Here is a 14,918-nt window from a genome sequence, read left to right as displayed (position 1 = left end):
TCACTATCGGAATTCCCGCACTTTAATACTTCACGCGAGAGCGGTCGGCAGGACCCGTCTCCCCGCTGTCTTGTAATATGGCGCGGCGTTTGAACAGCCCAAGAATAATGAAAAAAAAACGTTCATGCGCATCTATGTCCCATAGTGGCTAAGTATAGTTGCGCTTCCAGCCGTGTGAGGCCGCCCGCTCACATTACATTCATACAGATGAATGAAGAGCCGACGCTGCGGAACAGATCAGATCTAATACTTTATTATCGCACAATATACATCGGCGCTACGTACAACAGCCGGCGGCGGTGGCTCCTCCGGGGGTCCGTCAGGAGGCGTCCTCCCTCATTACCGTACAGCAGGGGGCAGCATCAGCATTATGGCTGCCTACAGCGGGACGTTTAGAAAGGCTCATTCACACGGGTGTGCTCGCACTCCATATCACGCATGTAATACGGACAGCTTCATCTCCATTGATTTGCGCCGGGGTATCCAGATGTGCGTTGTACGAGTATGAAAAAAATTGCATCATGTCTTATTTTGGTCCATATGACAAACCGAAATTGACTAATAAAGTAAAATGGGATCACGTAAATACGCAGCGAATACTCATCGTACGTGCGGAATAACTGCATATCTGCGCATGGAGGCAAGAGAAATCTACGGACATTTTTGCAGGTTTTCTTTTGCACGTGTGAAACACGCAGTGAATACGTGCGCAAAAAAACTCCAAAAAGGTCCAATTCCACACGGTTTTGGTCCATAAAAGCGCTGCGCATTTCATAGACTGACACGACATCCGCCCGTGTGAAGGAGCCCTAACTGTAACTACCCCATATCATGGCTATGGGGCTCTCTGCATTATGATGGGGTTCTTCCGCTTCCACCTCTTTAGCACTGAGCGCCCTACCTTGGCGGGTGGCTAGGGTGCCGGGTAGGGCTATCGGAGCTGTGCCACCGCCTGCGAGATGCGGTGCGGAGGTGCGCCGGAGCTTAGAATCCATGATGTCACCCGCTCCCTGTGCTTGCACTGCCCCTCTGCCAAGTGCTGGCTGCATCCTCTGGGTCTCGTGGGCCACATAAAACAAGGTGATCGGCCTTGAGTTTGTCACCCGCTGTACATTGCAAAGTTTTTGGCAGTTTTTGTGGCTTTCTCTGCACACTACTGCCCTCTAGTGGCCACACATACTGGAAATGCAGGTTTGTTGATTTTTATTGATGAAGGCCGAGTCACTATGGGGGGCCGTAAGATTTGGACATTTCCCCCTTTTAAGTTGTAGCGCCCCCTGGGACAAAGTTCTCCAAGCGTCCCAGCAATGCATTTATCCAGCTGCGGGCGCTCTGGTCTCCGCTGCACGAACGTACACGTAACACGGCGTATTTTCAGGCGTGAATCGTGGCATCAAAACGTTGCAATTTTAGTGTGATTACCAAAATTACAAATATTTGAGCAGTTATGATTGCTCCTCCTATTTTTTTAATGGGCGGAGCTTAGTATGACAGGGTGTCGCTGCGCCGCCGGCACATGGACTATACTTTACGGCCCATTGTGTTTACACTAGAAACTGGTTCGCAGCTGGTGAAGATTTCAGATTTGGCGCACGGACACCCCGTAGATGCAAAATGTATAAAGGGTTTTACGCCTCCTACACTTCACTCCAGCGCTAGCCTTACTTAGATCGGTGTACGGCACGGCGGTCTACGCCTTTACTTCAGGCTACGCCCCCTAGCAGTAAGACCCACCCACTTTTTAAAATGCAACTTTCTGAGCACAGCCCGGATGATAAATACGCCGAGTATGTGAAAATATAAGTAACCTTCATATAAGAAAAAGTTCTGCAACTTTCTTACATACTTTATGTTTCAGTTCTTCACCGTTTTCAAGATCTCTGCTTGCTGTCAGTAAATGGGAACATTCTTGATTACATCCAGAGGCTAAAAAAACCCTATTCAGACGCAGTAATACGCACGGCTGAGCATTTGTTACAATTGTGTCCAGTGTAGACAATCCTCAGAGAGGAGAGCAGCACGACTCTATCCTGTTTGTTACAATGTATCAGTGCAGTAACATGTATCACCGCCTGATTGGTTAGCGCTGCTTCTGCTCTTTTTATATCTCTGTCTCAGTATGAAACTTTGATTCCTGGAGAATATTTCCATATACATTAACGTCTCCCGACTGTATCCTCGCGTCACCCCTCGCCCGGCATCTGTTCGTTTTCGTGCCAGTCTCGGAGGTCAGTCAATGCTTCAAACTTCCACCGGCTCCAGGGGCTGGAGATGAGCCTTGAGGAGCTGTATGCTGCTAAGAATCTTCTTCTGGTGGCCAGAAAGTGTCACGCCGATTAGCTGGATGTCTCTGGAAAGGAGGGAAAACAAATCAGATACATTAGCGTGGGCGGAAAGGATGGCGCAAATTTAATGGGCCAGTATCCTGAAAGTCTAAAATAAAGTTTGTCATGGAGTGCTGCACCCAAGATGATCCCCAGAAGCACCAGGACGTGAAAACTGTCTTCTGCGAAGGTCTTAAAAATTCTGGACGACTGCTAGATCTGGTTTGGGGAAAGTTGGGTGACTAATGATAGGACGCTATTACAGCTCTACAGCCAGGAATGAGAGTGGGTGGAGTTATATACAGCTATGACCCCCTCTATGGTAACACAAGTATGAGGCTATCAGGAGTAGGGATGAGCAAACTTTTCAAAAAGTTTGCCAAATTTGGTCAAAAAGTTTGGTCCGGTCCAAATTAGATGGAACCGAACTAAAACTTCACCAAAAGTGAAGTTTTGTCATAAAATTGCTGTATGACACTGCGTAAGAGCCAGAAAAGCCCTGTATAACACTCTTAGCCCAACTAGGGGGCATCTAAGTACTGCTGAGCTGCTTATAAAGGCAAAGCTAATGAAGAAAAAGTAGAAAAAAGGAAGAAGGAAAAAGATTATTTCCTTCTTTGAAGTAGGAGAAAAGCAGGAGGCCGTATTCACATGGCCGATAGCAAGTCACAGCCGAGATTCTCGGGCGTGATCGCATCGCACAGCGCACGGACACGCATCGCACAATGATCGCATAAGAGTATCGGCCGTGTGAACACAGCTGAAGAAGGAAGCAGGATGAAGGAAGAAGGAAGAATGTTAGCGGTTCGGCTGAGATGACCTGCCTGAGGTTCACAGCGACAAACTGAACTATTGGCAAAGTTTGACCTGAAACAGGTACTGACTATTTTGTTTGACTACTAATCAGGAGCGTGGGAAAGCTGGGTGTCAACCTCTATGGCAGCTGTAAGAATATTCTGCAGGACACTGCGGAATGTTCCGCCATGCCGAAAAGTCGGTATTAAAATCCACATTTATAGCTGCAGATTTTGACAGTGGGATATTCTGCAGTGTCCGGTATTATAGTCCATCCCGTGTGAAAGAGCCCTAATTGGCATACTTTTGTTGGGGCAGGTGAACACTCACACTCGTTGAGGGGGGGGGGGGGGGGCACGCCAGTGATTTTTAAAAATGTATTACCTACATAGATATCCACCCAGTGTGTGTGTAATATATATATATATATATATATATATATGGGCTAGTGTTACTTTGGTTAGTTATTACTTTCTTTCTGAAACTCCGAGCCTCTTTTTCCTCAGATGGTCATGTGATCTCAGTTCTGACCAACTCTGTCAGAAACTAGTCAATTTCTTAGTCTGTGTGACACTGCTACATGGAACACATAAACTGCCTAGAGAGGAAAACAGGCACTCCTGTCATAGTTACTGATGACGATCACACAGCTCCTGTGACACAGTTGTCATAGAGGAGATCACAGCTCACCCTCCTGGTCTGTAGCTAACTTAGGTGACTATAGAAGGTAATGATAATTAAACTGTCCCCTCAGCAGGCAGAAATGGTATAGAGTCTAACTGATGCTGTGCTGATGCATCATGGGAAAGATGTGAAAGTGAAATGTCTCACTCCCTAGATGGTGCCTGATAAGCATCAGACAGGAGGCTGCTCTGCATGTAAGGGGCAGCAATATACAGAGGAGACAGGCAATCAGGTGAGGGGGTGAGGTTATACAGCCTGTAGGGGAACCAACTTTATGTAAAACACAGGTTTGGATGTGAACAGAGTAAAATAAAAAGAGCAAATAAAAGCAATCATACAAACAGAGAGGAATGGGGACATAAATCAAGTATTCTGGAGTTCCAAGTGACGCTCAATAGTTTTATAATGAAAACCTCTGCAATTTTTTTAATATACATCGCAGCAGAGTCCTGGTGTGAAGTTGCAAGACTGTGGATAACTTTCTGGTGGGTGAGGGTCTAACCACTAGGACCCCTACTGATCCCGACAACAGGGGTCCCCACATGAATGCAGTAGCTTCCGCACATATGCACCTCGGCTCCATTTATTTCAGTGGAGTGCCGAAGATAGCCAAGTGCAAGTCCTCGGCTCTCTCCAGTAGTCCCAGGGAAATGAATGGCGAGGCGGTGCTCAAAGTCAACTTCTGTTCCATTCCTGTAGAGCCCTTCAGGATCCATGTTCTCATTGGGGGTCCCAATAGTCAGATCCCACTGATCAGTAAGTTATCCACAGTCTTCTGGATGGGAGATGACGCTCAGCGCCCCTTGGGTGACATGCACATTCCGCTTTCCTCACTCTGCGGTCAGTCGGGAGATGGCGTCCAGCGTCGTGTATCCGGCCTTGTCAAAGTTTTCTTTGTACTTCTCCATCTTTATCGCTTCCAGCCATTCGTGTGGAGAAGAAAGGGAGGGGAAGTCTGGAGGGCAGTTACTGAGCAGCGGCTGGGAGGGTCTGGGAAGACAAGAGGGTGAAATGCGTCAGTTTCCACATGATCAGCCATCGCATGGATGGAAGTCGCAGCTTGCAGGATACATAATTTACGTAAAAAGCCAATTAATGACAATGAATAGAACAAAATCTGTGGCTTCTGTTGTGCATGCAAATCCAATATGGCAGGGTCTTAGAGCGGCGGGCTTTGTGGAAGCAACAAGACGTCTCAACCTGACAAGTTGTTATATAAAGGGGAAATCCAGCAGGGCAGGAGACCATCTCTGGCATCGAGGAGCCAAGGGGCTTCATATAGACCTCTTTCACACGGCTTAGAGATTCCACTAAGTTAAAGGGTCCTGTGATGATGTCCAATCTTTCAATCTGTGACATCACATTTTAAACAAAGTCCGAGGTCACAGATTCCACTGAAGTCAGAAGATTCTTTCTTGGTGAATTTGCCCTTTAAACCCGGGACCACTTGTTCTTCTGCTCAGTGGGGGGGGGTCATGGGGGTCAGACCATCTCTCCAATCACACACTAACAGCCATAGGCCTGTTTTACACGCCAGCTCTATATAGTCCTGGAACTATCTTTTGGGCCGCAATACGTTGGCCGCTGCATGGGCTCCTATGGGAGCTGATGACAGCGGCCGGAGAAGGGAGGTGGGAGGGAGTTTATCAACGTGACTGCTAAACTCTCTCCCTCTTCTCTCCTCCTCTCTCCTCCCCTCTGGCTGTTTGCTATTGGAGGGAGTGGGATGGGGTGGGGCTAAGATTTGCCCATCGCGCCCCCTCCCATTGCTGGCTGCAGACAAGGGGTAGGAGCCTAGCTCCGCCCTGTCCCATTGCACACAGCCGGATGGGAGGAGAGAGGAGGTGAGCCGGCAAGAGGGAGGAAAGGCCCAACAGCATTGCGGGCTAGGCGTGTATACACCGGGGCCCATGCCGTCTTGACAGGCGCACAAACGTTAGATTTGTGCGCCCGTTCACGTGTTTTTACGGCACAGGCCGGCGCAAGTAAAAACGCCTACAGCCATGTGAAGGAGCCCTAAGAAGTAATTTAAAGGCAATATGTCACCTCCAATTACCAGCCCAGTCCGATGCCCTAAAATCCACGTTTTGCGTTTCGCACGTGGTGTGCTAAATAACTTTAAAGCACCGAATGGGTGTTTCTCTTAAAAAACTAATCTATGTTCTCTCCCTCTCCATCAATGCTAACTGTATCCTTGGCTGATGAGACCTTTCACTCAGGCAGAATTGTTGCGCCACACGCAGCGGCACGTCTAACGTGCAGATTTTAATGCAAAATTGAAAATGGCGCAATTTTGCAGCAAAATCTGCAGTCAGACATACTGATTTTATCACGGATTTCCACAGCAGCAAATTCCACTGCAGGACAATTCCATTCTGGGTTTGGTGCACGTGGTGACGTCAAGGAGGCCGATGAAGAGATGAAGGCCCGTCACTGCACATGTGCTGAATCTGGAGGTACATAAACGTACAGCACTGCCAATTATAACAAACCCACAACTGCTTATGTAGCCAAAGGGCCTTTGAGAAGAGCTGTGACTGCTACTTCTGCCCCCTATAGCTAGGTCCCTAGTGATGGCCATTAATACATTACCGAAAAACGCCCTTTGGACTACTCCGCATGATATAAATGCATTTAAATGTTCAGCAAGATGGCTCCCATGGCAGATTAAAAGTCATGTAGGATATTCTGGTATTTTATAGACATAGTGGGGGAATCTGTGAACTCCATATGTCACCAAATACCATCCTTAACCCCTTGAGTGGCACGCCCGGAAATTTTCCGGGACGAGCTCCACTGCCGATAGTGATCTAGCCCGGAAGATTTCCAGGCTATGTATCACTATGGGAGCTGCAGAGCACAATGCCACAAGCTGTGGCAGTGTGCTCTGCCTGCACAGACCCACAGAGAACAAAGCAAGGGCTTTGAAAAACCAGCAGAAGATATTGCCGATCTGCCGGCAATCTCCTGCTTTGTTTACAGGTTGCCATAGAGACCATCGGCTTGTCAGAAGCAGGCTGATGGTCTCTGTGGCAGGGAGAGCTGGTGCTTGGCTGTGAGAGGACAGCTAGGTACCTGCTCTTACAGCAGAGATCAGAGAAAACCTCCGATCTCTGCTGTGTTAACCCTTTACATGCGGCAGTCTATGTGACTGCAGCATGTAAAGGGCTGTCACTGCAGCATGTAAATGGCTGTCAACATCGGACCCCCGGAATGTGATCAGGGGGTCCTGATGGGTCCCTGTGGAAGTCCCCTAAAGGGACAAAAAAATAAAAATTATAAAAAAAATTATAAAAACACTTGTCTCCCTTTACTTTGTAAAAAATCAAAAATACAAATCACACATGTGGTATCCGTGTGCGTCGTAATGACCCAGAGAAGGAAGTTAATACATTATTTAACCCCTTAATGACATGGCCCCTTTTTTTCTTTTTTCCCCATTTCTTTATTTCCTCCCCCCTGTTTAAATAAATCACAACTTGTCCCGCAAAAAACAAGCCCTTATATGGCCATGTCAATGGAAAAATGAAAAAGTTATGGCTCTTGAGATGCAACTGCAAAATTAGTTGAAATTCAATGATTAGACCATTTTAAAAAAACCTGCCCTGGTGGGCACGACAGGGTGGTAGGAAACCCGCCACTCAAGGGGTTAAAGGGGTTGTGCTACGAAGGAGCCGCTGCTAGAAAAATGCCTGGCTGGCTGTGGCTTCCCCCTGTATGCCGAGAGTGGGACCCAGGGCAATCAGCTGTTCACGCCAGGCATCACATATTGACAGTGGTTGTGTATGTTGGGACAAGCCTTTTAAGGGGCTGTTTCATTTAGAGAAGACATTTTCATGCACTCTAATAGCGAATCCTGAGTTAATACATGGGGGTCTTCTATTCAGGATTCCCAGCTCTTGCCCAAAGTGTATCTCTCATTCTGGAGGACCTAATCCCATTGATTTGAATGGACACTATGTAATACTTAATTTCCCCTGAAGGAGTGCTGCAGGGAAATTATGCAAATAAGGGAGATGGAATAAATCCTCCACAGTGCCACCTACTGAAAGGCAGCATTCCTTCGAGTCAAAGTGGGACTTTTTATACAAGTCTTGCTACAATGACTGGGAATCAAAAGCAAAGCCAGACCCCATGTACATACAGCTGTTTCCGGGTTATTGCCCATCATCAGTGTACAGTAGGAGTCTGGCTTTTGCTAGTGAGAGGCCAGGGACAGGGGTCAGAAACGCTTCTGACCGCAGGGAAATTAAACACTTACTACTATGTTTCTCCACAGATTACAGCAGGGCAACACTTTTTGATCAACGTATTGTCAAGTGACCCTGCTAATAAGTAGGGACTGTCCAAAATGGAAAACCCCTTTAAACACCGATGACTATATCCCCCTTAGAAGATAGAGCTGTACTCACCTGCTGCTTGAGACTCCCACTGTTTTCAAGCAATTAGGATTTCGAATCATCCGGTCCAAGGAGCTGACAATCTGCTCAAATCGAGGCCTCTGAGGACGATCCCGAAGCCAGCAGTCCAACATGAGAAGGTGAAGTGCGCTGGGGCAGTCTGGGGGAGGCGGCAGGCGGTACTCCTGGTCTATGGCGTCTAATACCTGACGAGTATAGAAAGGAAATAGACAAGATGGGCTCAGAGGAGAGAAGGTTTCAGCAGCCACTTCCTTTTCTTCTCAGGGGCTTTAGTGTTTAAAGGGGTTGTCTCGCGAAAGCAAGTGGGGTTCAGCACTTCTGTATGGCCATATTAATGCACTTTGTAATATACATCGTGCATTAAATATGAGCCATACAGAAGTTATTCACTTACCTTCCCTGCGCTGGCGTCCCCGTCTCCATGGCTCCGTCTAACTTCCTTGCGCAGAAGGGTCTTCTGCCTTCGGCTCGGTTTAGCAGCAGCGGCATTCTGGCTCTGCCCCCTTCTACGCGTCATCGCGTAGCTCCGCCCCATGACGTGTGCCGATTCCAGCCTCCTGATTGGCTGGAATCGGCACATGTGACAGGGCGGAGTTACGGCTCGGACGGCATCCCCCTCTGCCGAGTGAATCAGCAGCAGACACTTGAGCCGGGTGAGTGCCTCTGTCAGTGAATCCCGACATTTCATCCCCCCCCCCCCCCCCCCGCACCCACGGAGATATCAAAGCACAGGGAGTGAGGCAACCAGGTGTAAAGAGACACGTGGGGACTGCATACACCGGGACCGAGCCTACAGGAGAGGGCACGGAGAGGAGCTACCGTCTCCCCCCCCCCTCCTCCTCTGCTCATTTAGCCCACAGTCAGAGCAGACGGGCTAGCAGAGAGATCATATTCCTCTCATCCCCCCTTACTGAACTCACAAACGCTGCAGGAGACACATGAGACTGTGCCAACTGAGTTCTAAAGGAGCACCCACCCCCCTCCTTTGCAAGAGAGTCAAAGCAGAGTTGAAGAGGGTGTTATCTTCACCTCACATAATTCTCTAACACAGCAGACTGGGGTCTCAGACCACCCAAAACCAATCTACACCAACGTGTAAATTGCACACAGAATCAGGGAGGTGTGTTAACCCTTGTTGTCCCAGTAATCCCAGCAAACAAACAGGACATAACACAGCTTCCTGAAGCTACAAGACGCCACTCACCTCTAACCAAACATCAGCAGGAGCTAGGAGAACCCACACAAAATCTGAATCTCATCAGCAACTACCTATATAAAAGCCCTAGGGAGACAAAATCCCTTCCTTCTCCAAATCCTGCGAGCCTGAAAATGATTTCTGCCACAAAAAATACAAGAAGGACACTATGCTTAACTAACAACCACGTAGACACCACCGAGACTTCAGCAGAACCTAACACGCAACCGAACCTCAAAATGGTTAAAACCAACAGAGACAGAAGCAGAGACGCAGTGGGCACACCGAAACATAATAAAAATCAACTAGAAATGGATAAATACCTAAAGAAAAAACACCTTTCACCTGCGGCGCAGAGAGCCAAAATCACGCAAGAAGCCTCTAACGACCAAGACCTGATCGATTCTGACAGAGACTGTGGCTCAACACACTCGGACCAAGACGAAGAACAAGACAGAGGCCCAATCTCTCGCTCCTTCATCAAAAAAATATTAACCAAAGCTCTCTCCCCGGTCTTACAAGAACTTGCCGACATCAAAAGAGATGTTAAACATATAGGCCGCAGGGGAGATGACTTGGAGAACACCCAACCAGAAATAATTCACCACAGCGAGGCAGTACAGAGTTACCTACTCTCTCAACAAGACCACCTCAACCAAGCCTTTCTTCTCCTGGAGGACCAGGAGAACAGGAGCAGAAGAAAAAACGTCAGAATAAGAGGCCTTCCAGAGACCACCGCACCAGAGGCTCTCAAATCAGCGGCCATACAAATATTTAGCTCTCTCCTGGGAGAAGAGAGGGCAGATAATATTACTATCGAACGAATTCACAGAGCTCTGCGACCCAGACCTACTGCTTCGGCCCCTCCGCGAGATGTCATATGCGGTCTACTAAGCTACGTAGACACTGCAGATATCTTTCAAAAAGCACGAGAGACCCAAGAAATACTATTTGAAAACAACAAAATATTACTCTTCCAGGACTTAGCGCCAAGCACATTGGCTAAAAGGCGCATATTGAAACCTTTAACAGACGCCTTGAGAGCGAAAAAATTCCCAGTGAAATGGCTCTTCCCATTTGGCTTAGCTACCTTCAACAACGGGCAACAAATTACCATCCGAACCCCAGAAGACCTAGGCAAAGCATGGGAAAAATTAGACATCTCGCCGATCGATATCCCCTCCTGGCTACCAGTGCAAGGCCAACAAGTGACACCTCTACTCTCGAAACCAGAGGACTGGAAGATCAGCTCAAAACTCAAATCAACCAAGAAGTCCCAACCTTCTAACAAATAATTAATTATAACATTCTCTTTCCAAGGGGGCGATCTACACACCAGCTCAGAGATCAACATCTCGGACTCTCCACGCCTATGCCCCCCCCCCCACCCCCTCTCCCCTTATCTCTCTCCCTACCATCCTCTCCCTTCTCCTAACCTTGCAGGAGAAGAACAAGCCATCGAAGCTGGATAGAGGACTCTATGGTTCCTGCGGAAGAGACGGGGACATCCCCACCCCAAATACACCAGAGACTTGTGAGTCATAGCCGGCTTCCAGCAGCTGGCTCGCGGGGAGGGCTAGGGAGGCGTGTATGGGTAATATGCCATATCTATTTTTCATTCATGGAGGTCCCTCCCTCTGACCCGGGCCCCCGAACCCACAGAAGTACCCCATGAAGAGGGACGTAAGGAATTCGGGACCCCCGGCCACTGGGACAGGTCTTATCCTGATTTTAGTTAATCCTTGTTATAATGTTTTTTTTTAGTCTCTGTTAAAAAAGGCTGTTCACATACAACTCAGTTTGGTTACGTTCAACAACAATAGGAGTTGTCTGACACTACAAACCACAATATTTAAGACAAAACCTCACCCAAAGACTATTCACTACTTTCTCTAATACGAAGTCTCGGTGGTCTGCTAGAATCAATGGAGTGCGTCCAGCCACCCCCCAAACACGCAGGTGGGAATTGTCACCTAGGCCTGGCCTTCTATGCAACTGACTTTGTCCTTGCGGTGAAGAGCTTGGCCACTGTTTGGTGGCTTCACGCACACCTGGGTTTAGGCAGACCTTATTACCCACCACACAAAGTGATGGGTTACGTTAATAGTTCTTGTTGTTTGGTCGTCGAGAAGGAGCGCCCGAGGTTAGTAGAACGACAAGCAGATGCCATCTGTACGCAACTTAACACACATATATTATGGCTAACATAAAATATACATCCTTCAATGTAAGAGGGATGAACACCCCCGAAAAAAGAAGTCAAATAATGACACTACTTAAAAAAATGAAATCCGAAATAGTATTCCTCCAGGAGACCCACTTAAAACAAAACCACATACCAAAACTTCCCATACATACATATAACCAATGGTTCCACAGTACACACACATCCGCATCTAGAGGAGTGACCATTGCAATAGGACAAAATGTCCCCTTTACACCCACTCTCCAGAAAATAGACCCATACGGTAGGTACCTATTCCTCAAAGGCACAATAGCAAACAACAAAGTAACCCTTGCTAACTTATACGCCCCAAATCACAACCAGGTCCCATGGCTCATACGCACTTTAACCAAATTCGTAGATTTTGCAGAGGGACTCACAGTCGTAGGCGGAGACTTTAATTTAGTCTTGGACCCCTCCAGGGACACCACATCTACCACCCCGTCAATCCCCAACAAGCATATCCGCAGACTTAAAGCTACCCTCTCTGAACTGAACTTGCACGACATATGGAGATTATTACACCCAGAAGACAGAGGGTATACATATTTCTCTCACATACACACAACGTACCATAGGTTAGATTATCTCCTTGTGTCTGGAAAACACATAATAAACGCTCGAGACACAGATATTGGTCAAATCACAATTTCTGATCACACACCGGTCTCAGTCTCACTTCCCATACACAACCTTCCCATTAGAGAATGGAATTGGAGATTGAACTCCACACTACTAAGCGACAAACTCCACTGCACAACACTATCAGACAAGCTAAAAGAATTCTTTGAGTTAAACGAGACCCCAGACATCTCCACACCAATCCTATGGGAAGCCCACAAGGCTTTCATCAGAGGTGAATTAATAGCCCTAGGCACGAGAGTAAAGAAACAAAGGGAGAGGGATGTAGATTCCTTGCTAACACAGATATCTAACCTAGAACAAGTACATAAGCACTCACTAAACAATGACAACCTCCAAGAACTAAAAGATCTCAGAGACAAACTTCAGTCCCTCACCCTACCCAGCCTAACTGAAGAGGATAAAGCTAGCCTAATATCCCCAGTCACCTCCCCAGAGGTCGAAAAAATTCTCAAATCGATTCCCAATGGAAAAAGCCCAGGGCCGGACGGCCTACCAATCATATACTATAAAGCCTTTTCCGAAACACTCATCCCACACCTGACAAATCTATGCAATACACTTCTTACAGGTGGACAACTCCCCAAACAAGCCTTGGAAGCATTTATCACCCTGATACCAAAAGAAGGGAAAGAACCAGAACACTGCGGCAATTATAGGCCCATTTCCCTATTAAACATAGATCTCAAGATTTGGGCAAAATTGTTAGCACAACGTATCTCACCTCTACTTCCGAAATTAATACATGCTGACCAAGTGGGGTTTGTACTGGGTCGAGAGGGAAAAAAGAACACATCCCACATTATCAATACTATACACTACGCCAAACTTAACAAAATCCCGCTGGTCTTATTGGGAACAGACGCCGAAAAGTTCGACAGAGTGAGCTGGAGTTTTATGAGAGTCGCACTACAGAAGTTTGGCCTGCCAGATCAGTTCATCGAGGCCATATTTAGCATGTATTCAACTCCTACAGCCAGGCCCCAAATAAACGGTACTCTGTCGGGGCCTTTCGCCGTCACCAATGGGACCAGGCAGGGTTGCCCTCTCTCCCCCGTCCTCTTCGTGTTGGTCATGGAATTCTTACTTCAACGAATCAGACAACACCCCAATATTAAGGGGTTAAGTATAGGAAACCTCACACACACAACAGCTGCTTTCGCAGATGACCTTTTGGTGCTCATGACCAACCCCGAGAGGGCCCTCCCCGCAATCATAGACATCTTTGAACAATTTGGTAAAATCTCAAATTTTAAAATTAATTATGAAAAATCAGAAGCTTTAAACATTTCAGCTCCAACCAACAAGATTAAACAGATCATAGAAACACTCCCCTTTAAATGGCCCACTTCCAGCATCAAATACTTAGGCATCATTATAACTTCAGACCCACGCCTTCTCTGCAAGGCAAACTCCCCCCCCCCCCCCCCTCCTCCAAAAAGTACAAAACCAACTACGCAATATTAACACCCCCCTGCTGTCATGGCTGGGCAGAAAAAACCTGATATCAACTTATATACTACCATATATCCTCTATGTTCTACAAACAGTCCCGATAGAGATCCCCTGCAAATTCTTCTCAAATCTTCACAAAATGTTCAGGACATTTATTTGGAACAAGTAAAAACCGCGATTAGCATTTTCATACTTGACACAAAAGAAGCCACAAGGAGGTTTTGGCCTACCAGATATATCTACCTATTACAAAGCGATCCACATGGCTAGATGGTTTGACTTGGTGGAACGCAAACTAGACTCGCCCTCCTTAAACCTAGAGAGAACATTAATAGATCAAATCGGTCAATTCCTTCTTTGGACCAACAACAAAATGCCTTATAAAAAACAAACACTCAGCCCGACACTAAGAGGCACAATCAAGGTAATGCATTCTATCAGAATAGAAAAGGGAGATCAACACAAGCTAGCACCAATGATTCCTGCATCACTGGCCCCCTCTATTTTAGCTAACAAGCTAATTAAAATAACCAACACTTGGGCTAAACTAGACTCTCTAACAATCCAAGACATCATTAAGGGAACCAAAATAAACAGCCCCTCACAAATCGATCTGCTCTTACCAAACCACTCCCTAAACTTCCTAGAGATAACAGGCATTTATTACTCACTCAAAAAACTTCAGGAGAAATATCAGAGAGAACTGCGAGACCCGTATTGGTACGAAGCATACCTCTTTGTCCCGGAGAGACCAAAGAAACTTATGACACACCTCTACAAAGGGCTACTTATGAACGCCACACCCGACAAACCGTGGTTCCTTAGAGTCTGGGAAGGAGAATTGGGGACAACCTTTGACAGGGAAGAGACTAAAAAAATCTTGACAAATTCACACGGCTTCTCAAAATGCGCCCGCATTCAAGAAAACTCATTCAAACTGACAACCCGATGGTATAAGACACCGGTCTCGCTCTTCAAACTTAATCCTACACAATCCGACAGATGTTGGAGATGTGGCACAGATAGAGGGAACCTAGTACACATTTGGTGGCACTGTCCACAAATTAAACACTTCTGGCAAAACATCATGAACCAAATAAACAAAATATGTAATACCACATATACATTTACCCCCGAGGAAGTCCTACTCTGGAAACCCTCAAAACAATTTACACCCT

The 14,918-nt window shown here is 46.9% G+C and overlaps 1 protein-coding gene across 1 annotated transcript in view; it reads right to left on the bottom strand.

The window, feature by feature from the left end:
* Window positions 1–237: 237 nt before the first annotated feature.
* The window catches only part of LOC136626693 (ephrin type-B receptor 5-like), an 81,488-nt gene continuing 66,807 nt past the window's right edge, over window positions 238–14,918 (bottom strand). Inside the window, exons 14-16 of the mRNA XM_066601711.1 lie at window positions 8,216–8,409; window positions 4,638–4,793; window positions 238–2,350 (exon numbers count right to left, since the gene is read on the bottom strand). Coding sequence (XP_066457808.1) covers window positions 2,242–2,350; window positions 4,638–4,793; window positions 8,216–8,409 — 459 coding nt within the window. The 3' untranslated portion in view covers window positions 238–2,241. The remainder of the gene's footprint in view (window positions 2,351–4,637; window positions 4,794–8,215; window positions 8,410–14,918) is intronic.

Source organism: Eleutherodactylus coqui, chromosome 4, assembly GCF_035609145.1.
Source record: "Eleutherodactylus coqui strain aEleCoq1 chromosome 4, aEleCoq1.hap1, whole genome shotgun sequence".
Classification (NCBI taxonomy): domain Eukaryota; kingdom Metazoa; phylum Chordata; class Amphibia; order Anura; family Eleutherodactylidae; genus Eleutherodactylus; species Eleutherodactylus coqui.
This window is presented reverse-complemented; position numbering and strand designations above follow the sequence as displayed.